This window comes from Mastomys coucha, unplaced genomic scaffold (assembly GCF_008632895.1).
Source record: "Mastomys coucha isolate ucsf_1 unplaced genomic scaffold, UCSF_Mcou_1 pScaffold20, whole genome shotgun sequence".
NCBI lineage: Eukaryota > Metazoa > Chordata > Mammalia > Rodentia > Muridae > Mastomys > Mastomys coucha.
In genome coordinates, this window is record NW_022196903.1 from 118,107,368 (window position 1) to 118,128,632 (window position 21,265).

General features: G+C 49.3%; 3 protein-coding genes across 11 annotated transcripts in view; 1 reads left to right on the forward strand and 2 right to left on the reverse strand.

The window, feature by feature from the left end:
• Vamp1 (vesicle associated membrane protein 1) overlaps positions 1 to 18,812 on the forward strand; it is a 28,317-nt gene extending 9,505 nt beyond the window's left edge. The window contains exons 5-9 of one of the 8 annotated variants that reach the window (XR_004122313.1): positions 10,135 to 10,267; positions 13,458 to 13,524; positions 15,905 to 16,135; positions 16,320 to 16,913; positions 18,786 to 18,812. Coding sequence is in view for 3 of the 8 variants with exons in the window: in XM_031383453.1 (XP_031239313.1) it covers positions 10,135 to 10,265 (131 nt within the window). In the remaining 5 variants the exon portion in view is untranslated. The other 7 variants (XR_004122312.1, XR_004122315.1, XR_004122314.1 and 4 more) reach the window with 7 other exon arrangements.
• On the reverse strand, positions 7 to 7,819 carry Tapbpl (TAP binding protein like). Its single transcript, XM_031383447.1, has 7 exons — positions 7,441 to 7,819; positions 6,486 to 6,716; positions 6,083 to 6,355; positions 3,715 to 4,053; positions 2,179 to 2,484; positions 565 to 648; positions 7 to 411 (listed from the first exon to the last, which is right to left on the reverse strand). Exons 1-7 carry the CDS (start codon positions 7,502 to 7,504, stop codon positions 368 to 370), a joined length of 1,341 nt encoding a protein of 446 aa, XP_031239307.1. The 5' UTR covers positions 7,505 to 7,819; the 3' UTR covers positions 7 to 367.
• Cd27 (CD27 molecule) lies at positions 8,444 to 13,191 on the reverse strand. 2 transcript variants are annotated; one of them, XM_031383449.1, is made up of 6 exons: positions 12,922 to 13,191; positions 12,660 to 12,791; positions 10,256 to 10,435; positions 9,997 to 10,059; positions 9,433 to 9,552; positions 8,444 to 9,228 (listed from the first exon to the last, which is right to left on the reverse strand). In XM_031383449.1, the coding sequence occupies exons 1-6, from the start codon at positions 13,058 to 13,060 to the stop codon at positions 9,107 to 9,109; spliced, it is 756 nt and encodes a 251-aa protein (XP_031239309.1). In that variant the 5' UTR covers positions 13,061 to 13,191; the 3' UTR covers positions 8,444 to 9,106. The 2 variants fall into 2 exon arrangements, with proteins under 2 accessions (XP_031239309.1, XP_031239308.1); XM_031383448.1 differs by having other exon boundaries at positions 10,250 to 10,435.
• Positions 18,813 to 21,265: the final 2,453 nt, after the last annotated feature.

Below are 21,265 nucleotides of genomic sequence, written 5' to 3' on the forward strand. Positions count from 1 at the left end.
TCATGAAGACACCCCCACCCCCAGCCCCAGCCCCAGCCCACTCCTCCTTCTCCTTTGAGAAGCAAGAGCCCTTTCTAGGTAACCCTCCCTTGTGCCCAGCCTCCCACCCCCAGTTTCTTAACACCTCACATAGATGGCGTTAGCCTCCGCTTTGATATTTCTGCCCTCCTCTTGTCCTGTCCCTTTTCATCAGCCCAGGGTTCTCTTCTCAATAGTACAGGGAGCAGAGACTTGTACAAATGAGGGCCAGTACCTCACTCCCAATGTGCTGCTGCCCTCAGGCCCATCTCAGCTCACACCTCAACACAGGGTCCTTTAGGTGTCAGAACATGAGTACTGTACTTAGTACTCAGAGGCAGGCAAGTGGCTATCCAGAGTGCCTCATGGCCTTGGTGGATCTTGATGAAGAAGCTGAGAGAAAAACGGAACAAGATTGTTTTCAATTGGGATAATCCCAAAAGCAGGTGTTGGGGGTATGGTGGAAAGATCTGGGAGTCAGCACACTGGCCTCGTCCCTGGTTTGGGTGGGCAGGTGCTTGGGAGCAGGCTGACCTACAAACTCACCTTGGCGTCTGTGAAATCCCAGGAGCAGCAGTGCCAAAAGGAAGGCAATGCTGGCCACGATCACTCCAAAGGCTCCTCTCTGCTCTGTGGGTGAGATGAGCACAAGACCATATGCTGAGCCCTCCCCGCTACAGTAGCCCTCCCCTTAGGAGCGGGGCTCTGGCCTGGGTGCTGTGAGTCCTCACAGAAGGCCGTGGGCCTGTGCACGCAGCGGCACATGCACTTGTTCAAAACTCAAATTTCTAGGTTGCTCTTCTGCCTCTTACTGCGTCAGGGCTTCGTTGTTCTGAGACAGGGTCTCATGATGTCCAAGCTGGCTTTGAACTTAAGAGTCCTGCCGCAGCCTTCTAGTGCTGTGACTATAGGCATACCCCACTATATCCTATTCTACCTCAGGACGTTTGAAAATGTTTTACAGAAGATAATGACCTTATCCCAGTGACTATCAGCAAATAGCTGGGGAATGGTGTGAGCCAAAACAAAAGGCAAGCTTTGGGGAAGCTCACAGTCTAGCTAGCAACCAAACGATATCTTGAGCTCTTGGATATTTCATTTTGAGGTGCACATCCTTTCTTGCCTAAAGCTGCAACATTCTATGGTCTTTGGGATGAAGTGTGTGTAAATGTAGGGCGTAAACACTTACGGGCATCAGCTCGCCTTCTGGTCACAGTCTCTCCTCTACTGTATACTGGTAGAGAACCTTGGGCAAACTGCTCAGTGTCTGCAAACGCCAGCTTACTCATCTGTAAGATGAGTTCTGGACATGGGTGGTGTCTGGAGTCCCAGCTACTTGGGAGGCTGAGGAGGAGGACTGCTTGGCAGGGGCGTTTGAGGTCAGCCTGCTCAGTAAGACCCATTTCCAAAAATAAATTGGAGGTGAAATGTGTGAGATCATCCTTAAAAGCTGACTATATTAGCGAAGTAGTCAAGAGCTCTTGTTGCTCTTGCACAGGACCTGGGTTCCGTTCTTAGCACCCACATGGTGGCTGACAAGCATCTGTACCTCCAGTCCCAGGGGATCTGAGGCCTGCTTCAGGCCTCCATGGGCATTGCGTGTACATGGTGCACTTACATCAAGCAAACCACTCAAACACATAAAATACTAAAATCAGTGTAGAAGTTGAGTTCCCAATTCTTGGTCATGCTGATGTGCAGATGTGATGATCTTGAGGTATCCTTGTCTCTTGCCCTTTATCTCACATACCCTCAGCTACAGCCATGGCCCCTAGGTTCTCTGTAGGCTCCTATGCCATTTGATTTTCCTACGGACTGTGCTTCCAGTCGTAAGAGCTCCCTTCCTGCTGAACTTGAGCTGGGCTCAAGGGTCTGTTTTTGGGTCTTCTTCCCTGCCTGCCTCAACTCGTCTCTCCAGCTCCTAGTGGGAAGGAACAGCACTCCTTCACCCCTGATACCCAGCCCAAGCTTTCTCATCTCATTGTTTGGAGGCTGGCGATTCTTAGTGGTAGAGGCTGCCACTCTAGGGAAGATGAAGTCAAGAGTGTGCAGAAGGTGGAACTGAGGAAGTGCATGAGCATCAGCGCAAAGCCAAAGATGACCTGTAAGCTGGGGGGTCCCAACCTGAATACAGGGGAAGAGAAAGGGCACTCCCAGTACCTGTGCTTGGCAAAACCCTCATGCTGACTGCAAGGGGCTCCTCCAGGGAGATGTGGGCAACTTGGCAGATGTAAGTGGCACCTGTGGGGCCTGGCTCGGCTGTCACCGTGGAAGAAATGCTGTAGGTTCCCATCATGCTCTGTCTGAGGCTAGAGAAGGAGGCACCAGAGACTTGGGCTGGAATTCCACCCAGCTCCTCTCGAATCCACGTCACCACCACATCCAGAGGATAGTAGCCAGCAACGCTGCAGACAAGAGAAGGCAGCGGATCCTTGTTTGCCAAGTTCAGTTGTACTTTGGGGGGAGCTGGAGAAAGAACGAGGAGTAAGCTTTTAGAGGTATCCGACTAGAGCCTGCAGAGGAGCCCACAGCCTCTTAAGAGTGAAGGTATGTTGTGGAGACTAGAACTTCTCAGTGTTTCTAAATGTTGGGGGGAGGGCTCTTCCTGGACACAGACCTTAAAAGGCTGGGAATTCAACCTAGGGCCTTACAAGTACTAGCAAGTGCTATACCACTGAGCCACATTCCCTACCCTTTGGTTTCCTCTTTATCGCCTCTGCAAGCCAGTGATTGCTCACTGGGTTGAGAACTGCTCTTTCTGCCTGTTTTTAATTGTCTGCTGCCCCCTTAGGAAGTGCTAGGAACATAAGATGAAGGTCCTTGTGGCCACAGGTCTCCCCAGCAACCAGGAATGAAGCATGTAGGACTGTCTTTCCAATGGGAAAGATGTTTTTAAAACTTTGTTATTCCACCCACAAAGCTGGGAAGTGGAATGATTACTAGACTGGTGATCTCTGTTATCTGTTGGGCCAGGCCATACCAAACTCCTCTAACCAGGACCGGAGGTGGCGGTAATCTACCCTTACACTATCTGTAACCAGGGGCCTCCCCTAAGCTCCCCAAACCAGGACCAGAGGTGGCTAATAGCCCAAATGACCTCTACACTCTGTATCAGACTGAGAACATCTCAGCCTTCCCTAGGCCCTGAAGCTAGTACAGGCTGGAACCTGTACTATCAGGGTTCTATCTAGAACCCAATTTCTTGGAAGAAATGACGTGTACTCTAAGTCCAGTTTTGATGTAATTGAAGGGGATTGTATTACACCAGGATAACTTTTTTTCCAATTATACTGTGACATTTGTTGAGGATAAATCACCTTGTATCAGACTTCCCAAGTCTGATCTAGGTTGAAGAAGTCAATCTAAACCAAGGTTTCTTTCTTCTTGTGATTTGCTTCCCTGCCTGGACACCTGCAGGGTCCCTCTCAAGGAAGTGGTCCAGGGGACTGAAACTACAGATGGCCAGCCCAGGGGTTTTTATTCTGATCTAGTTATTTCTTGGGGGAATTATCTTGGTATTCAGTGAGACTTCTGATCTGATGCCACCCAGGCCTCCAGAATGAAGATGGTGTCTGTGTTGTGGGAATACATTCCTTCTCTCGGGAAGTTCTCTCTGGGTTAGGATTCTAGTCTGGGAAACATTCCCATAGGCACCTCCCTCTTCCTTATCCCAGAAGAACCAAGGCCTGACCTTACCCAGGATGCTAAGTGGTATGATCTGTTGAGCTTGGTACAGAGAGGTAGAGATCTGGCAGATATAGCTCCCCTCATCCTTTAGAGTGAGGTTGGGTAAGGTGAGAGAGGCATTTCCAGCCCTGAGTAGCTCCTCAGGCTCCAGTGTAGCGCCCTTGCGCTTAGCCTGCCCTTGCCCTGTCTTCCAACTGTATACCAGCTGGCCACTGCCTTTATGCTGCAGCCGCCACTCCACGCCAGTGAGGTTCAGGCCTGGTGCCATGGAGAAACTGCAGCGTAGGGAGACAGAGGACCCCAGCAGGGGATTCAGGGTTTGGGTTTCTGATGTCACCTGGAACTCCACTGTAGAGAGAAAAAAGGGTGACTTATAGCCTGTTTCTTCCTTAAGGTCACCTGGCCTCTGAGCTGTGGGCGGACAGCTCCAGCTACCTACCCCGGATAGTACTGAGTTCATTTCCTGTCCAATGGAGCCACAAATTAATAGTGCAGCATGGCACACATGAGAGTCTGAACCCACGACCTTCGTGCTTCAGTCTCTCCAGTGCTAGGACTGCAGATGTGTACAACCATGTCCAGCTTTACTACTCAGTTCTTTCCATGAATAAAACAGTGTTAGGCCCCGTGTGCGCTGGACCCTTGTTACTATGAGTAGGGCACCCCAGCCTTGATGTGCTTATGATTGGGAAGCACATTGGCCTTGACTTTCAGCTCTCAGCTATAGCTGCACATCGGAGCATTTCGGGGAAGGCATTGTGGCACCTACAGCCTAGTCGGTTCAGGGGAGAACATCTATTTTAGTAGAGGCAGAGAGGAACTATGACAGTTGATGAAATGGGTCAGAAATAAGTCAAGGCTGTGTGGGTGTATGCTATTTCATTTATTTGTAGATTTGAATAAGCTCAAAAAGGGAGGAGCACTAAGCCACTCATGGCCTAGGATAGGTGATAGTAGACATCTTTTCTGACGTGGCGAGGCACATTTAGAAAGGGCCTGAGAGCCAGAGGGTGTGGTAGTGTATGCTGTACCATCAGCTACTGAGGAGGCACGGCAGGGTCCCAGGCCTGCCTGGGCACCTGGACGAGACCCCTGTTTCACAATACAAGTGAAAAAGGAATTGTGGCTACAGTTCAGTAGTAGAGCTCGTGCCTAGCAAAAGGCTGTTGGTTCAGTCTTCAGTACGGGACAAAACAATACTAAAGGCTAATAATGTTTTAGGGGTTTGCAGGGATAGGAGAGGAGCCCCCTCATCTTCATCTTCTGGGGACTCGATTTTCTCCCTTCTGGAGGCAAAATACTGAACCGGACTCTCCAGGTGCCTGTCATGTTCCCTTTTGGTTTTGAATCTGGTAGGAGGTACTAAGTGGGAGATGATGAGGAGTGGGGCTCACTAGTAAGAGGCACTGAGCACTTCTGTCTCCCTGTGCTCTGCTGTAATTGCCGGGAAGCACCAGACCAGACTTGCTTTCCCTGGGAGGAAACAGGAGTTTGGCTAAATAAGAGTGAAGTGATGGGGCTGGAGAGATGGCTCAGTGGTTAAGAGCACTGACAGCTCTTCCAGAAGTCATGAGTTCAATTCCCAGCAACCACATGGTGGCTCACAACCATCTGTAATGAGATCTGATGCCCTCTTCTGGTATGTCTGAAGACAGCTATAGTGTATTCATATATAATAAATAAATATATCTTTTAAAAAAAAGAGTGAAGTGACAGGGCTGGTGAGATGGCTCAGCGGTTAAGAGCACCGACTACTCTTCTGAAGGTCCTAGGTTCAAGTCCCAGCAACCACATGGTTGCTCACATGGTGGTAATGAGATCTGATGCCCTCTTCTGGAGTGTCTGAAGACAGCTACAGTGTACCTACATATAGTAAATAACTAAATTGTAAAAAAAGAGTGCAATGACATGTGTAGACACAGTGTCCTCATGCATTGCTTTCCCATGACAGCCCAGTGAGATAAAAGGCATCTCCACTTTGGAGAAAATCCCTGATGATTGTTACGCTTGCTCTAGTAATGATCTCTCAGCATCCCCTCGTCTTGACTCAGGTTATTTTAGAAAGAAAAGATGAATGTCTATGGGATACCTCAGGAGGACCTATGTAATATTCATTTTCTTCCTTCTATTCCATCTTTCACCATAAAACAAAACAAAACGAAACACCAAACCAAAAAGAAAAAAAAAATGAAAAACAAATCTTGGGGCTATTGAGATGGCACAGTGGGTAGAGGTGCTTGCTGCCAAGCCTGGTGAACTCGTTCAATCCCTTGGAACCCACATGGTAGATTCTACAAGTTGTCCTCTGATCTCTACACACACACATACACACACACTAAAAAAACCTTTCTTGTGACACTGCATTTTGTTTTCTCACCTTTAGTCTTCACTGTACCCTCAGGGCTCAGGGGTAGTTTCAGCGTAGGATGCCAGACATCTCCAGCTTCAGCATCTCTTAGAGTCTTCATCACTATGGAGACACTGGGCCCCCCTTTAGATACCTGCATGTTGCTGATGAACCAGTGCGCTTTCTCAGAAGTGGCCTCTTGTCTGGCCTGGAGGAAATAAGGGGAGATCTCACAGGTCACCACCTTTCCGCTGCAGTCAGCGTGGAGCAAAACTTCCGCCTGGGGGATCTGTACCGAGTCCACTGGGGGAAAAGGCAGCACACGGAAGGGATGTTGCATGGGCAGTGCCAGGCAGATGAGAGGCAGGTCTAGGGAGCTACGACTGGAACGGGGCTGTCCCTGTGGAGGAAGCCTAGGATGGGGAGGTTTTACCTGAGGCCTCAAAGATAATAGGCGAGTCATGTTTGGCCTCTGTGCTCCCTTGGAAATCCGTGATGCCTTCCAGGGAACCATCATCCAGCACTGGTACCTGCTTCAGCACAAGCAAGGCCCTAACCCTGTCCTCACTGCTGGCAAAAGCCCCTCGATGCCTGTCTTCTGTCACCAAGAAGCAGTCTAAGACAATGTCCGTGGGCTGCCACCGTCTTTCTGCTGTGGGAGGGTCTGCAGGGAAAGTGAAACAAGCACCTCTTCTTGCACACATTTGCTTCCCACCCCTTCACCAGACCTCGGGCTGATCATCAAGTAAAGCTGCCTCCTGGGTTCCCCTGTCTTGGTGTCATCTATAAACCCAGCTTCTGCTGAGGCACCTGCTACTCAGGCAGCTGCTCTGTGAGTTATTTCAAGTTCTAGACCTGTCCTGCTCAAAGCCAGAGGGATTTATGCTTTTATGTTTCTGGATTTCAGCTGTGGGATGCAAGGGAGTTTCTTGAAAGAAATTCTCAGGTTAAAAAAGAAAAGGAATAAGAAATATGCTGGGGGGGGGGGGGGGGGGGGGAGCCGAGGCACTTGCTGTACTTAGGGACAATGACAACCATTTTCTCATCAGCCAACCTTCCCAGAGACCTCTGCTTTCTGCCATAGCCACGCCCACCAGGAGTCACCTCCCAAGTGACTTAGTCTGAGGAGCCCCTTCCTCTTCTAAGGGCTGTGAGCTCTCCCACAGAATGGTAACACCGTGCCCTTCCACAGAGGAAGCCTCTCTTTTCTGTGAGTTCTCTGCTGTACCCCTCTCCAAATTGGCTCAATTCATTGTGAGTGACACACTCATTTGCTGGGCTTAGTAGACAAGCTGGTGCTGTTCTAAGTAGGTGGCTTCCTGGGACTCCTTTAGCTCAGAGCTTCCTGCTTCCCCTCCCCCAGGCCCCAGCCTGGTCTCTGCACTCACCAGTCCCTGCCGCTCCAGAGACAGCCAAACAGAGCAGCAGATACCAGCTGGGCTCCGAGCCCATGGAGGCTACTCTCAGGCTCTTCCTCGCTGCTTGCCTTCTCCACAGTTCCCCTGCCAGTGATCTCTGGCTGAAGAGGGGATTCTATGAGCACCCTCGCTTAGCACCTGCCGTCTGTGTTCTTATCCGTTTCTCTTTCACTTTCACTTCGACTGCCTCCCTACGGCCAGTAACTGCAGCAGCCAGCTCTGCTCTCCCTAAGGTCCACTCGGCATCCAAGAAATCCCCAGGTGGTTTCAAAACCTCATATCACCACATCAAGTTTCCCATCAGCCCCAAGGAGAAGGCTGGAGATGGGGTGGAGCCAGATTCCCCAGTAATCTGGACTCTTCTTCCTTTCTGTCCATGTGAAATCTTTTGGTCTGCTCTGGTGACAACTCCCTGTTCAGATTCCACGATTGAGATCAATCGCACGGATGAGATGGGGTGTGACCCGGGATTGGGATTTTATAAGGCTGGACAGCTACAACGTGAAGTCTCACTTTAAATTGTATTTCTGTATATGCGGTGTATACACTTGTGTGGAGGTGAATATGCCCAGCCATTCCTGTGTGTGGAGGGTCACTGAGTGTCTTGCTCTATTACTCCACCTTATTCTTCAGAGACAGGGTCTCTCTCTGAACCTGGAACTGTTTGGTGGCCAACAAGCACAGTGATCTCCTGCTGTCTCCACTCCAAGCCCCGCCCTTGCCACACCCCTGAACATTAGCTTTCACACTTCATCCTTCTTCCCAGCTCCCAGCCACCCTTCTTTTTTTCCTTCCTCCTCCTTCTCGTGCCCCCCCCCCCGACCCCTAATTCTGTAGAAAGGGGGACAGCATGTGGAGAGCTTCCATAGCTGGCTTGTTATTAGAGTCCCGAGGCCTATCATAAGGCCTGGCTCTGGGCTCTGGGCTCTGGGCTCCAGTGCTTACCTACGTCGGGAGAAGAAGACAATGTGTATAGAAGTAGACAAATGAATTTATTTATAGTTTTAGCTCAACTGAGAGAAAGTCTCAGTCTCCGCTTCCCCACAGCACTGTTACAACTTACAGAGAAGACAGAACCAAGGCTAGGAGGTCTGTGTGTCTGTAGATAGTGTCTCTCACGGCAGTTTGTCCTTCTGGCACCAGGGCACCTGCTGGGGTGGTCCATCACATTTTTTTTTTAATTTTATTTTTAATCATGTGTGTATGTGTGTCTTGTGTTTGTAGGTGCCAGAGGAGGTCAAAGGTGTCAGATCCTCTGAAACTAGAGTCACAGCTGGTTTTGATCCATCTGACAGGGCTGGGAATCAAACCCTAGTTCTCTGGAAAAATACTATGTGCTCCTCACTGCCAAGCCGTCTCTGGAGCCCTTGGTGAGCCACTTTTACCCCCAGCATGTAGCTTTGCCAGCTGGAAGGCTTCCTTTAGAGTAAGTGTGTTTTAGAGCTAGAGCCTGAGTCTCCCCAGCTTGATGGACCCCACACTGGGATCCTGCTCTAGTCCCTGTCAGTCTCAGAAGGGTAGTTTGTCGAGTATTCACAGGAAAGTGTTCTGATGACCATGGTAGGGGAGCAGGCCACCATCCAGGTCTCTCTGGATGGTGCCTCAGTGGAAAGGGCCCCACCGACCCAGCACTGCATCAAGGATAGGAAGCAGGCTCAGGTTTCCGGTAGTCTTCCTGGATAGGGATGGTACTGCCCTCCTCCTCCCTGGGGCAGCTGTAAGGACGAGGCTCTTCAGGCACTGCCTGGCTGTCTTCATCTGTGCAGAGACAATTAGGCAAGTGTTGGTCAGCAGTGGAGAGAAGAAAGGTGAAGGTGAGAAGAGAGAAGGGCTGGGAGGTGGGGGCCTGGGGAGCCTGTGGGAAGGATACTTGAGGAGCCAGAGCGGGTGGGTGGAGTCAAGATGGGGGCTTTAGGTGTGGGTAGCCGAGCTGAGATGGCAGAGGGAAGGCCTGCGTCTTACTTGGCCCATGGTTTCTTCTTTTATGGAAGAACAAGATTCCACCCAGGACGAAGACAAGAAACATGCTGGAGAAGGTCACAAAGATGCGGATACAGTCCGAGCTGCACAGGGGTCTTTGGGCTGTGATAGGCAGGAACACACTGAGAGGATATGGAGGAGCATCCTACCCTGGACCCCTCCGCCCTCTGTCCTTTTCCTGAGTCACCCTTCCCGCTTTGGACCAGTCTGGTCTCTCCTAATCTCTAACTAGATTCTGCTTCCCCCTCTTTTGCCTCCAGATCTGTCTGTCTCTTTCTCAGAGTCCAGATTAGTCCCTTGAGACAGGGTTCCTCTCTGAGTGTTTAGCTATGTTGGTTCTGCCTCTGCCTCTGAATGCTGGGGCTATAGATACGTGCTTCCATACTCAGTTTTTTTCCTGAGGCCCTGAGTATTATGTCACATGTGCACATCAAGTTATCCGGTGAGCTTTCTTCCCAGCTCTGTACCATGGGGTATAGAGTACCCTTTTTTTGCCTTTTTCCTCTGGGCTTTCTCTGTAGGGTGGGGATTAGGAAGCCAACTCACATGACCGGTGTCTATAGACAGTTGAGTCCGGAAGCTGCCTGTGTCGGGGCCAAGATGCCATCTCTGGAAGAAATACAGAATGAGTCACAGAAGGAAACCTCCCAGGATGTCCCTGACTGAAAGCCTGTGATTTTGCAGGAGTCAGACAGAAGGAAGACAAGCTGGGCCAGAACCTAGCTGGCACCCTTCTGCTCTCCCAATACCCCCCACCCCTGCCGCCCAGAGACTGGAGAAGGAGCAGCCTGCTACGTACCTGTACCTGTGGCTAGAGGTAAGCGGGTGGGTGGCAGCTGTGGGCTCGGGGCCTCAGATGGCTGGCTGGTCAGTGCAGGGTTTAGAGGAGGGTCACACTCTGTACATTCCTGGTCCCTGCACTGCCAGCCCTTGGGACAGGTGCACTCAGCATTGGCAGTGACTGTGCAGTTGCGGATGAGAAAACCTTGGGAGAGAGGAGAGCCAAGGGGGACAGGACACCACAGGTCTTTAGAGACCCGGGCTGTCTACTTCCCCTGACCCTCTCCTGAGGCCCCTGAGACTCACTCACAGGGTCAATGTTTTCCATTCCTGGCCCCTTACCTATTTCCCCTCTGCCCCTCCCTCACTGAGACCTTCCCCTCCCTCACTGCCACCCGCCCCTCCCTCACTGCCACCTGCTACCTTTCCCAGGCTCAGAAACAGAAACTGAAAGTAGAAGATTGTATTATTTTTCTTTCCTACTCACTGCTACTTTATTTTTTTAAGATTTATTTATTTTATGTATATGAGTACACTATAGCTGTACAGATGGTTGTGAACCATCATGCTGGGAATTGAACTCAGGACCTCTGCTCACTCTGACCCAAAAATTTATTTATTATTATATGTAAGTAGACTGTAGCTGTCTTCAGACACAGGGCGTCAGATCTCATTATGGATGGTTGTGAACTACCATGTGGTTGTTGGGATTTGAACTCAGGACCTTCAGAAGAGCAGTCAGTGCTCTTACCTGCTGAGCCATCTCGCCAGCCCTCACTGCTACTTTAAAGCTTTTTATTGGCATATCATATACTACCCACCCCTCAAGACAGGGTTTCTCTGTGTAGCCCTAGATGTCCTGGAACTCACTCTGTAGACCAGGTTGGCCTCAAACTCAGAGACCTGTCTGCCTCTGCCTCTCAAATGCTGGGATTAATGGTGTGAGCCACCATAACTGGCCTTACTTATTTTTTTTTAAAGATTTATCTATTTTATGTATATAAGTACAGTGTAGCTGTCTTCAGACACACCAGAAGAGGGCGTCAGATCTCATTACAGATGGTTGTGAGCTACCATGTGGTTGCCGCAAATTGAACTCAGGACCTCTGGAAGAGCAGTCAGTGCTCTTAACTGCTGAGCCATCTCTCCACCCCCTTATATGAAACTTTTAACACTTGGAAAATAATTCAGTTTGGTTTAGGCACAGTGTAATATTTCTGCAGGACTTAGATGAAAGTCCGACAAAACAAGGCTTTCTTGTTAGGTGTTTGCCTCAGCCTAACCGTTTGGATGGTTTTGTTACTAGAACTTACTAGCTAGTTGCCTCCACATTCCAGAACATATTCTCTAACATATGCTCTATTAATGTTATCAAAATTAGTTTCTACTTCACATATGTGTATGTATGTATGAATGTATGTATACATGTATTTTTTTTTTTTTTACAATAGCAATTAAAGAGTTTTTTTTTTCCCTACACACAAAGTGCCTTACTGGCAACCATTATTTCAAAGGGGCCTCTTTAAATTGTGCTATCCTAGTATACAGTAACCCAGGATTCCCGAACCCCTGGCATAGATAGGGAAGCGACAGGGGAGTTTGAAAAGAGACTGCAGATATCTTACCTCTTCCTTTGCAAAACATAGAAATGTATAAATTAAGAGAAATGATAGATCTAGTTGCTTTATCCCCAAAAAGGCTTTTGTGCAAAAATGTTGCTATGCTCTGATTTCCAGTGTTATTCCGTCCAAATTCTGAAGAGCCAACCTGCACACGTACACCGTGGGAACACAGGCTGTTCATTGGCTGGAACTTGCTTTTCTGGAACCTGAGTTTCCGGAACTACAGTGCCCCTCCCCCCTGCACTCTAAATTATATTTTCTTCATTTTTTTGTGTGTGTACTCATGGACACATACAATCTGAAAGAACAACTTGCCAGTTGATTCTTTCCTTCTACTATGTGGCCCAGGGAATGAACTCCAGCTGCCAGGCGTGGTGGTGCTAAGTATTGTTACTTACCGTGCCATCTCCTTGGCATTGTTTTTTTTTTTTTTTTTGGTGAGACAGTCTTGCTATGTTGTTCACCCTGACCTTGAACTCCTGTGATCCAGTGATCTTCCTGCCTCAGCCTGCCTTGTAGTTGGGATTATGGATGTGTACGACCGCACGGGGCCCTCTGCCTTCTCCTGTTGTCTCAGTCCTATCCATGAAGTCCTTCTCAGCCATCCCTCAAATTCTGCGTGTCTCCCATGAAACACTAGATCTCTCCCCACATGCCCCGCCCAAAGTACACCGAGTTTCAGCATGGGATCCGCTTCCTATGAGCCTTGAAGCAGCCGAAGCTCTCTGACTCCATAACCAGCCCTGCTAGTCTTGCCCCCCTGAACTCTTTCTCAGTGCCCCCATCCGCACATGCTGCCCCTCTCACCAGAGTTACAATGCCTGCAGCTCTCGCAGTGGGGCCGGGTATGGTAGTCTGGAGAGAAGGAGGTGCCTGGTATACACGGATCACACCGAGCAGCGGTTCTGTCCCGGTCACAGTCCGTCACAAAGAATGTGCCTGTGAGCAGAGGGTCCAGATGGAAGTCCAGGCAAGCCGATGGCTTTAGGCTCTGCAGGCTGCCTGACTTGGCTTGGGCTCAGCCTTACCCCAGCACCTCATCTTAAACCCTGCCGAGGCCCACTCTTACCTGGCGCACACATCTGGCAGCAGAGTCCTCCCCGGGTCCAGTAGTGCTTGTCTGGACAGCTGTTTGGGGCTGGAGTAGCTGAGATCCCTACCAAGGTCCCCAGCATGCAGAGCCAGTAGGGAGGAGGTGGCCATGCCATAGCTCCTGCCCAGGGAGAGCGTTTCTGAGCCCCGGCTGCCTGTATCGAGTCACTGGCGGCTCCTATGTGCTCTGGGCAGCAGCCACTGTGACTCCACTTGGGGGGTAAACAGACCTTTGAGGGCGGCTGTGGCTGTTTTGGTTTTTTTTTTTTGTCTCTCTCTCAGCAGCCTCCACCCCCTTCTCTTTTCCGCACTCTGGAGTGGAGACACTGCGAAGGGGCAAACCCAGCCCTGCTGCGTTTCACAGGCATGTGCCCCTCTTGGGCACCTCTCTCAGTCACGAAGCCAGTGTCTAACCTTTTACACAGCGGCTGCATACCCACAGCTGCCTGTCCTGTTGACAGGGACGGGCGCCGGATGCCCTCGTCCGTGCCTGGCATGTGTCCTCTCTCACAGCCCAGCTCTTCCAGAGGTGACCAGAAAGGAGCTGACTGCAGACTGTTCCCGAAGCTCCTAGGGTCAGGTTAGTTTTGGAATTATGGCATTTTCAGATTCTGCCTAAAACTAGCACCACGAAGTGCCCCATTAGAGGTGGGGTGACACAGCTCAGGGCAGCAGTTTGGAAGATGGACTTATGTATCCCAAGGTAGCCTCAAGGTTGCTTTGTAGCTGAGGGTGGCTTGGAATGTCTCATCTGTCTGCCTTCCTCTCCTGAGCGCTCCTGGGGTTATGGGGTGTCACTGCTGTTGGAGCTGTAGGGCTGTGCTGCTGTGTTATGTTTGCCATGTTATGCCATGTTATGCCCAGGACTTTTTGCATCCTGGGAGAACACTACCATTGGAGCTATATCCGCAGCTTGGACACAACACACGCAGCAAAGCTATTGCATTTACAAAGGGAGGAGTCATGACAACCAGCCTTATATAACTGAGGTTTGGTTTTCTGGCCATACAAGCTCTTTGAAGATTGCATATAATTGAGGGCAAGAGTTAGCCCTGTGTCCCCTGTGTCTTTTTTCTGTTCTCTGATATCACTTCTCTTTATCCTTGTGTGTAGTGTATGTGTGTGTGTGTGTGTAGCTGCTCATGTGTATGGAGGTCAGGGGACAGCCTTGGAATCATTCCTCAGGTACATCTGTGATGATGATGATGGTGGTGGTGGTGATGATGATGATGATGATAAAGAAGATGAAGATGAAGAAATAATTATTTCTCAATGACCTGGAACTTGCGTAGTAGAGGAGGCTGGATGACCAGCAAATCCTGGGATCCTTCAGCAAAACAAACAAACAGAGAAACCAACCCCAAAACTATGGGTTTTGGTGATCAAATTCAGGCCCTTGCACTTTCTGATGGAACTATCACTCCAGTCTGGCTTCCTTTGTTCTTAGGACCAGCCTGTGACACAGATATGACCCACTGCCTGTGGGAACTTTTGCTGACCTTCCTTCTTGACCTAATCCCATTTTTATCCTTCCTTCCTGGGTCTGGCTGGCTTGGTCACTAGTATCTTCAGGTACCTGAGCCATCTCTCTTCACAGCCCTGGGCACGTGGGATTGAAGGTGGGCTCCTACGTGGGCCATCTAAAGCCTCGTGCTCCTCTGGGAATTCTGATTTGTGGATGCTAGAGTTGCTACACTGGAGAAGCCCAGGCCGTTGAACCCCCTCCATTCTTTCCCCGCTGACTTATCTCTAGGATATGTCTCATTTGGGGGCTTCACAGTTGTTTCCATACTGTTGGTGAAATGTCACAGCCCTGTGGTCGCACCTGGGGGATGTTAGATCCGTTCTCTCTATCTTGTGCTTCAGCTTCCTGCCTCTTCATTTTTTCCACCCTCCTCCCTTTCCCCAGCCCCCACTACAGCTCTTCAAGGGTCCACTCAAGCCAGGAGCTACAGTGGGTTATGTTCAGAGGAAACCGCCCTCTGCCACATGCTCAGAGACTGTGACCACTTTACAACGAAAGGAATTTCCTTCCTCATTGCCAGGCTCTGTTAGTTGTAAATCTGAAGACGGATGTGAGGGCAGTGGGGAGCTGATGGCTGGCCCTGTAGAAATGGACGGGACCTGGTGTTGAGGAACTTTAGAAAGAAAGTTGCTAAACGGGGGCTCTGAGTGCACAGAGAACTTAGCATCTTGACCAGACCACCTAAAGCTTCCACCTCTAGTGTCAAAGGCTGTCTTCCTCCACAGGGTCAGAGGAGGGACAGGGCTTGCCTGGCTCTCCTGGAGTAACTCTGGTGTTATGTGTTGGATATTGTGGTGGTTTGAATAGATTTGGGCCCCATAGACTCATGTGCTTGATGGCTTGGCACTATGAGGAGGTGTGGCCTAGTTAGAGTATGTGTGGCCTTGCTGGAGCAAGTGTGTCATTGTGGTGTTGGGCTTTAAGGTTTCCTCGTATGCTCAGGCTCTGCCCAATGTGGCTGCCTTAGGATCAAGACGTAGAACTCTGAGCTCCTCCAGCACCATGCCTACTGCATACTGCCATGCTTCCCACCATGATGATAATGGACTGAATCTCTGAAACTGTAAGCCAGCCCCAGTGAAATGCTTTTCTTTATAAGAGTTGCCCTGGTCGTGGTGTCTCTTCACAGCAATGGACATTTTAACAAGACAGATAGGAAGTGTACCGCAAAGGGCTCAGGGCTGGAGCAGCAGCGCCACGGGGAGTAAGAGGGCCTCATCTGTGAAGTACTACCTTCATGACTTCATGGCTAACTAGGCAGTGGGGCCGAGTTAGAATTAGTGGCTCACTAGGATCAAGCCTTTGAATGGCGTGTCTTATCCTCGCGTCCTTCCTTCCTCTCTGTGTCTCCCTCTGTGTCTCTCTGCTTTCTAGAGGCTATGAAGTGAAAGGACTCTGCCACACCTTTTTGCCATAAAGTTCTGCTTTACCACAGGCCCAGAAGCAATGGCACCAGTCAGTCAGAGGTTGACATCTTCAAGACTGTGAACCAAAACAAACTCCTTTCTCCTTTGAAGTTGTCTTCTGAAGTATTTCGCCGTAACCATGACAACCAACACATCATCTTTCATCTTCATATTCTCTTTATATTATAAAGTCAGAATCCCAGCACGTGGGAGGCAGAGGCAGACGGATTTCTGAGTTCGAGGCCAGCCTGGTCTACAGAGTGAGTTCCAGGACAGCCGGGGCTACACAGAGAAACCCTGTCTCGAAAAACCAAAAAAAAAAAAAAAAAATGTTTATTAAGTCTTTTGCTCCTGTCTTAATCATCTTGATTTTAGTTACTGTTTCAGATACTGATCTCTTATTAGAAATATGTTTTTGAAAATATTTTAAAATAATTTCAAAAGGTTTGTTTACTGAAGGAAGCCGGCCCGCAGCTCCACTTCACTCCGTGGGAATTCACGAACCGGGAACTTGGAGACCTGTAAGATAAGTGGGTGGGGAAGAAGAAGAGACACCAGGAAAGGGCTTCTCATCGAGGTGTAATCTTTACTTAGTGAAACGGGATATTTATACAAGAGGCAACTCAGGTATGCATATAGCAACTAGGTGAGAACAGACACTCGGGCAGGATCAAAGCTAAGGGTCTAAGACAAAGGATTCTTAAGGCAGGAAGTAAGATCAAAGTCACGGCTTCCCAGGAAGCTGGGTTTCTGGTTCAGCTTAATTTCTGCAGAGACTCCAAACCCCTGGTGAGTCGAGTCGAGATGCGGTATCTGGTGTCAGTTGGAATTCTTCTGTGAAGACAGCAGGGCTACCACAGTTTACTTTATGTGTATGAATTTTTTTTTTCCTTCTGCCCTGGTAGGAATGAAGATATCCTTTGGCTACAGAAATAACTGCAAAAGTGGTTCCCCAAGAAACTGGGATTTCCCCAGGAATCTCATGCTGGGAGAATAAAAGGCTGACTCTTGTGCCAGCCAGGAGGACCCTGTCTCTTGGTATGGTTTACATCCACAGAACTCAATACTTCAGATCAGTTAAAGTCACTTTGAATCAGAGCTGCTAATCTCTTGTCCCAGAGAAGGGGTTCTTATCTTGTATCATTATGTAGACCCAATGTCATCAAAAGGTCCCCTCTTTCCCCTCTTTGCCCTCCCCTCCCTGCCCTCCCCTCCCTGCCCTCCCCTCCCTCCCCTTTCCTCCCTTCCCTCCCTCTCTTTCTTCCTTTCCTTTCCTTCTTTTCTTTTCTTCTCCTTTTTTGAGACAGGCTTTCTCTGCATAGTGCTGACTGTCATGGAGTCCACTCTGTAGACCAGGCCAGCCTCAAACCCAGCAATTCAAGATCTACCTGCTGCTGCCACCTGATTGTGTGGGGTTAATGATGTGCACAACTCTGCTGGGTGGATTACAACAATCTCAAGTGCAAACAGAAGAACAAAAGAGGCGGTCACAGGGGGGCTCATTGCTGATTTGCAGGAGGAAAAGATGAGGGCAATGAGCTGGAGGCTGAGGCCAGGCTCTCACCTGTGATAGGCAAGAGGTCCACCCTAGAGCTGCATCCCGCTGAGGCCTAGTTAGCCCTCTGACTTACAGAACCTGGAGGCAGGAACTGAAGCAGAGATCACTGGGGAACAGCCCTTACTGGCTTGCTCAGCCTGCTTTCTATACCACCCAGAACTATCCTACTAGCAGCCACACTGCCCACACTGTTATGTTTTCAGCAATGGGGTCTTCATATCTAACTGCAGTGGACACCAGGAGCAATGGCAACAGCATGTGTTGTTTTGAGGGCCTCTGGGGAGACTTTTTTTTTTTCAGTTTTTTAGAGACAGGGTTTCTCTGTGTAGCCCTAGCTGTCCTGGAACTCAATCTGTAGACCAGGCTGGCCTCGAACTCAGAAATCCAACTGCCTCTGCCTCCCAAGTGCTAGGATTAAAGGCATGTGCCACCACCGCCCGGCCATATCCAGCCTTTTGCCCATTTCTCTCTGGAGAGCTGAAGCCCTATGTGGAAGAGCGAGGTGCAGTGTTTCGGGTGTTTGTTGTGGGAGCTGAGGTCACAAATTCTGGGCGCCTCCTTTGTGGCTTTCCTTGTCTCTCTGCTTTCTGTCTTAGGGCCTGTTGATACTCAGGACTGCATGTGACCACAGTGTAGAGAGGTAATTCTGATAGGAAGTGCAGCTGACTTATGAAATCAGATATCACCTGAATTGGTGTGCGCCTGCTTTAATGCTGCGTCCTGAGGGTTTGGGTCTGGGACGATCAGACTTAGTAAAGCAAATCCTCAGAGATGCCAGGAAAGGGACCACTGTGTGGAAAAAAGAAAAAACCAAGCTGCTGCACGCACTCGTCTACCCCAGTAGGTCTACAGTATCAGGGTTAAAACCTGATCATGGACAAGAGGCATTATGACTCCAAAGGGAGTTTGTCTCCTGGGGATTTCAGTCAGTTGTGAGCATCTCCTAACTTAGACGTGTTCCAGATTGCTCTCTGCTAAGTCTGTGGAGAGATCTGTGTACTTTCTTTATTCAGGCATAAAGGTGCCCTAAAAAATATTTTGTTATAGCTAACACTGAGATTGAACATTATTTCCTAGCCTTCACAGTGTTTCAATAATCTTAATAGATTTCCTAGCTATAATTAGCTGGGAATTTTTACTAAGAAGCTGTCTTACCAGAAAGGGTGTCTCAAAAATTAGAGATAGCAGTTAGGCACTTATTATCAGAACAGTCTCACACCAAAAAACAAAACAAAACAAAACAAAACAACAACAACAAAAAAACAAAAAACAAACAAACAAAAAAAACTGTTTTACTGCCAGTGAGAAGTTAAAAGTTGTAGGGATCCCATCACTAATTATTTATGTTACAGCCACGGAATGCTAGAATACGACCTTCAGCTACTTGCCTCAGACAGACCCTGAGAGTTTATCTTGGGGCTGCCAGGACAACTTAGCCCAAGAAGAAAGACACCACTGCTCCTCCGCCTTACATCTGGCTGTTTGATTTTATTGACCTTGATGTAGCCATCTCCTGCCTATGTGACTTCTGTAATTTGCCCTGTTCTCTGTATACTATATAAGCCTAATTTCTACTCTGTACAAATTGCATTCAGTTATAACACTCCCTTATGTCTGTTTCTGTTTGTCATTTCTTCGCCAATGCCTTGTCTACCTGACTAAGACCCTGTTCCCCCATGAGTTAAAAGAGGCCCGGACTAGCCGGCCCATGGCACCAAGCAAGCAAGCAACCAACAAAAACAAAAAAAAGAGTTCCTGGGGTCACGGTGTCTTTTCACAGCAATAGAACCCAAACTAAGACACCCTGCTGAGGTGCTCAGGGGATCCTTATGCCTCTTGAGCCTGCGAGTGGAAAGAAGTGGAGGTGAAGGAGCAGCAGTTCACCCGGGCATCGGGCATCGGTGGGTGGAGGCGGCACTTCACGGATGCAGCCTTCAGGCCCTGCCCATCGCTCTCTTCATTCCTCACAAGGCAGAAATCTGAAGGAGAGGGAGTGCTGCCTCTTTCACAGAGCTTCGGGGATTCCCTACTTACTCCTGTTTCTGAGTGTTCCTCTTGCTAACTGATGAATGTAGGCAACATACAGCAGATCTAGTCCCTGCCTCGCCCCCCCCAGCTCTCTCTGCAGGTCCAACCAGCTACCCCATGCCTCCATTTCCCCCTCTGCCTGTGAGTGTCATCCGAAGCAGGAGTAAACTACAACAAACTGCTCTGTGTAGCCAAAGCCAGAGTGTTCCATTTTCAGAAACGTTACAATGACATACTGTAGCATCAAACTGGCAAACTGGCCATGGCCGGATGCTTGTGACGGACAGTGTAAATTCCAGACAGTCGGAGCCAGCTGTTAAACACTGGCCCTCCTGCTTCTACTGCCTGCTGGTGAGGGTGAGAACTGTCACCCTTCTTCATTGTTTGGGTCATAGAGAGACAGTGTTCTGTCTGTATGCCAGGCCTCTCTGGGCTGAAAGTGCCCATGAGAAGCTCTTGTCTATCTTCTTGGCCTGAGCAGACAAGGATCCTCAGTTAGTGGAACTGGACAGAGGGGTCTCTCCTTATTTACAGTATCTGAACCACTGGCAGCATTTAAAATGCATACAATGCTTGCCATATTTACCATTTCTAAGTGTATAGCTGTAAATTTATTTATTTACTTAATTTAGACAAGGTCTCACTATGTAGCCCTGGATGGCACTACACTGACCAGGTCTGGCTTTAAACTCACAGAGATCCACTTGCCTCTGCTTCCCAAGTGCTGGGATTAGAGGCCTGGGTCACCGCGATGCCACATCATGTATGTTAACTGATATATTTTAACTGAGGCAGTCAGTTATTACTGGATTCTTGTCCAGCCCTCTTCTAAGAATGGAGTGGGCAGACAGCAAATAGGAGTTACTTCATCGTTGGTCCCAGTTGACAGTTCAGGACTGACTTAAACAGGGTAGAACAGTTTATAGTGATAGCAACACGGGGTGGAAGTGATGCTGGGCTCAGGGCCGGGATCCTGGAACGATTGCACACAAAGCTCTGTAAGGTGTGGGTGCCAGTCAAGAGCCACCCTCTTGAATAAGTCTGCAGCTATGAGAAGGGTATCATCTGATGTCTGTAGGCTGGAAACTACTACAGGAATTCCATTCATTTGCCAGACTTGGAATCTAGAAGCAGAGGCAGAAGCAGTTCCGGAGGATAGCGTGGGCCAGCTAAGGGTTTTCCCCTTCTTCATATTCGAATGCTCTGTCTTAGTTGGCGTTTCCATGAAGAGACACCATGATTGAGGCAACTCTTCTAAAGACCAACATTTAATTGGGGCTGGCTCACAGTTTGAGAGGTTCAGTCCATTATCATCATGGCAGGAAGCGTGGCAGCATCCAGGCAGGCATGGGGCTGGAGACGCTGAGAGTCCTCCATCTTGATCCTAAGGCAGCCAGAGGAGGACTGGCTCATCCTCACTTCTGCAGTCAGCTGGGAAGAGGCTCTCTGCTCCATGGGAGGAAGCTTGGGCACAGAACCTCGATGTTCACTCCCACAGTGATGCATTTCCCCCAACAAGGCCACACCTCCTGACAGCATTTCCCATGGACCAAGCATATTCAAGCATACACTCTTTGCTTAGATTTAAGGGTGCCCCGATAGGTTGAATGTGGCCATGAAAATACGGTGAAAACTAGAACCAGTTGTGGAAGGGGTGGTCAACTATGAGAAAGAAGGGAGAACCTGACCCAGCCCCCAAAGTTGCTAAAGGTTTACAATGAGGTGTGAGAGTCTGCGGCTGCTGTGGGTGTCTCTCCATCAGTTCTGGTGGCCCCCGCAGGCCTGATGCCTCTTTCCTGCTTCC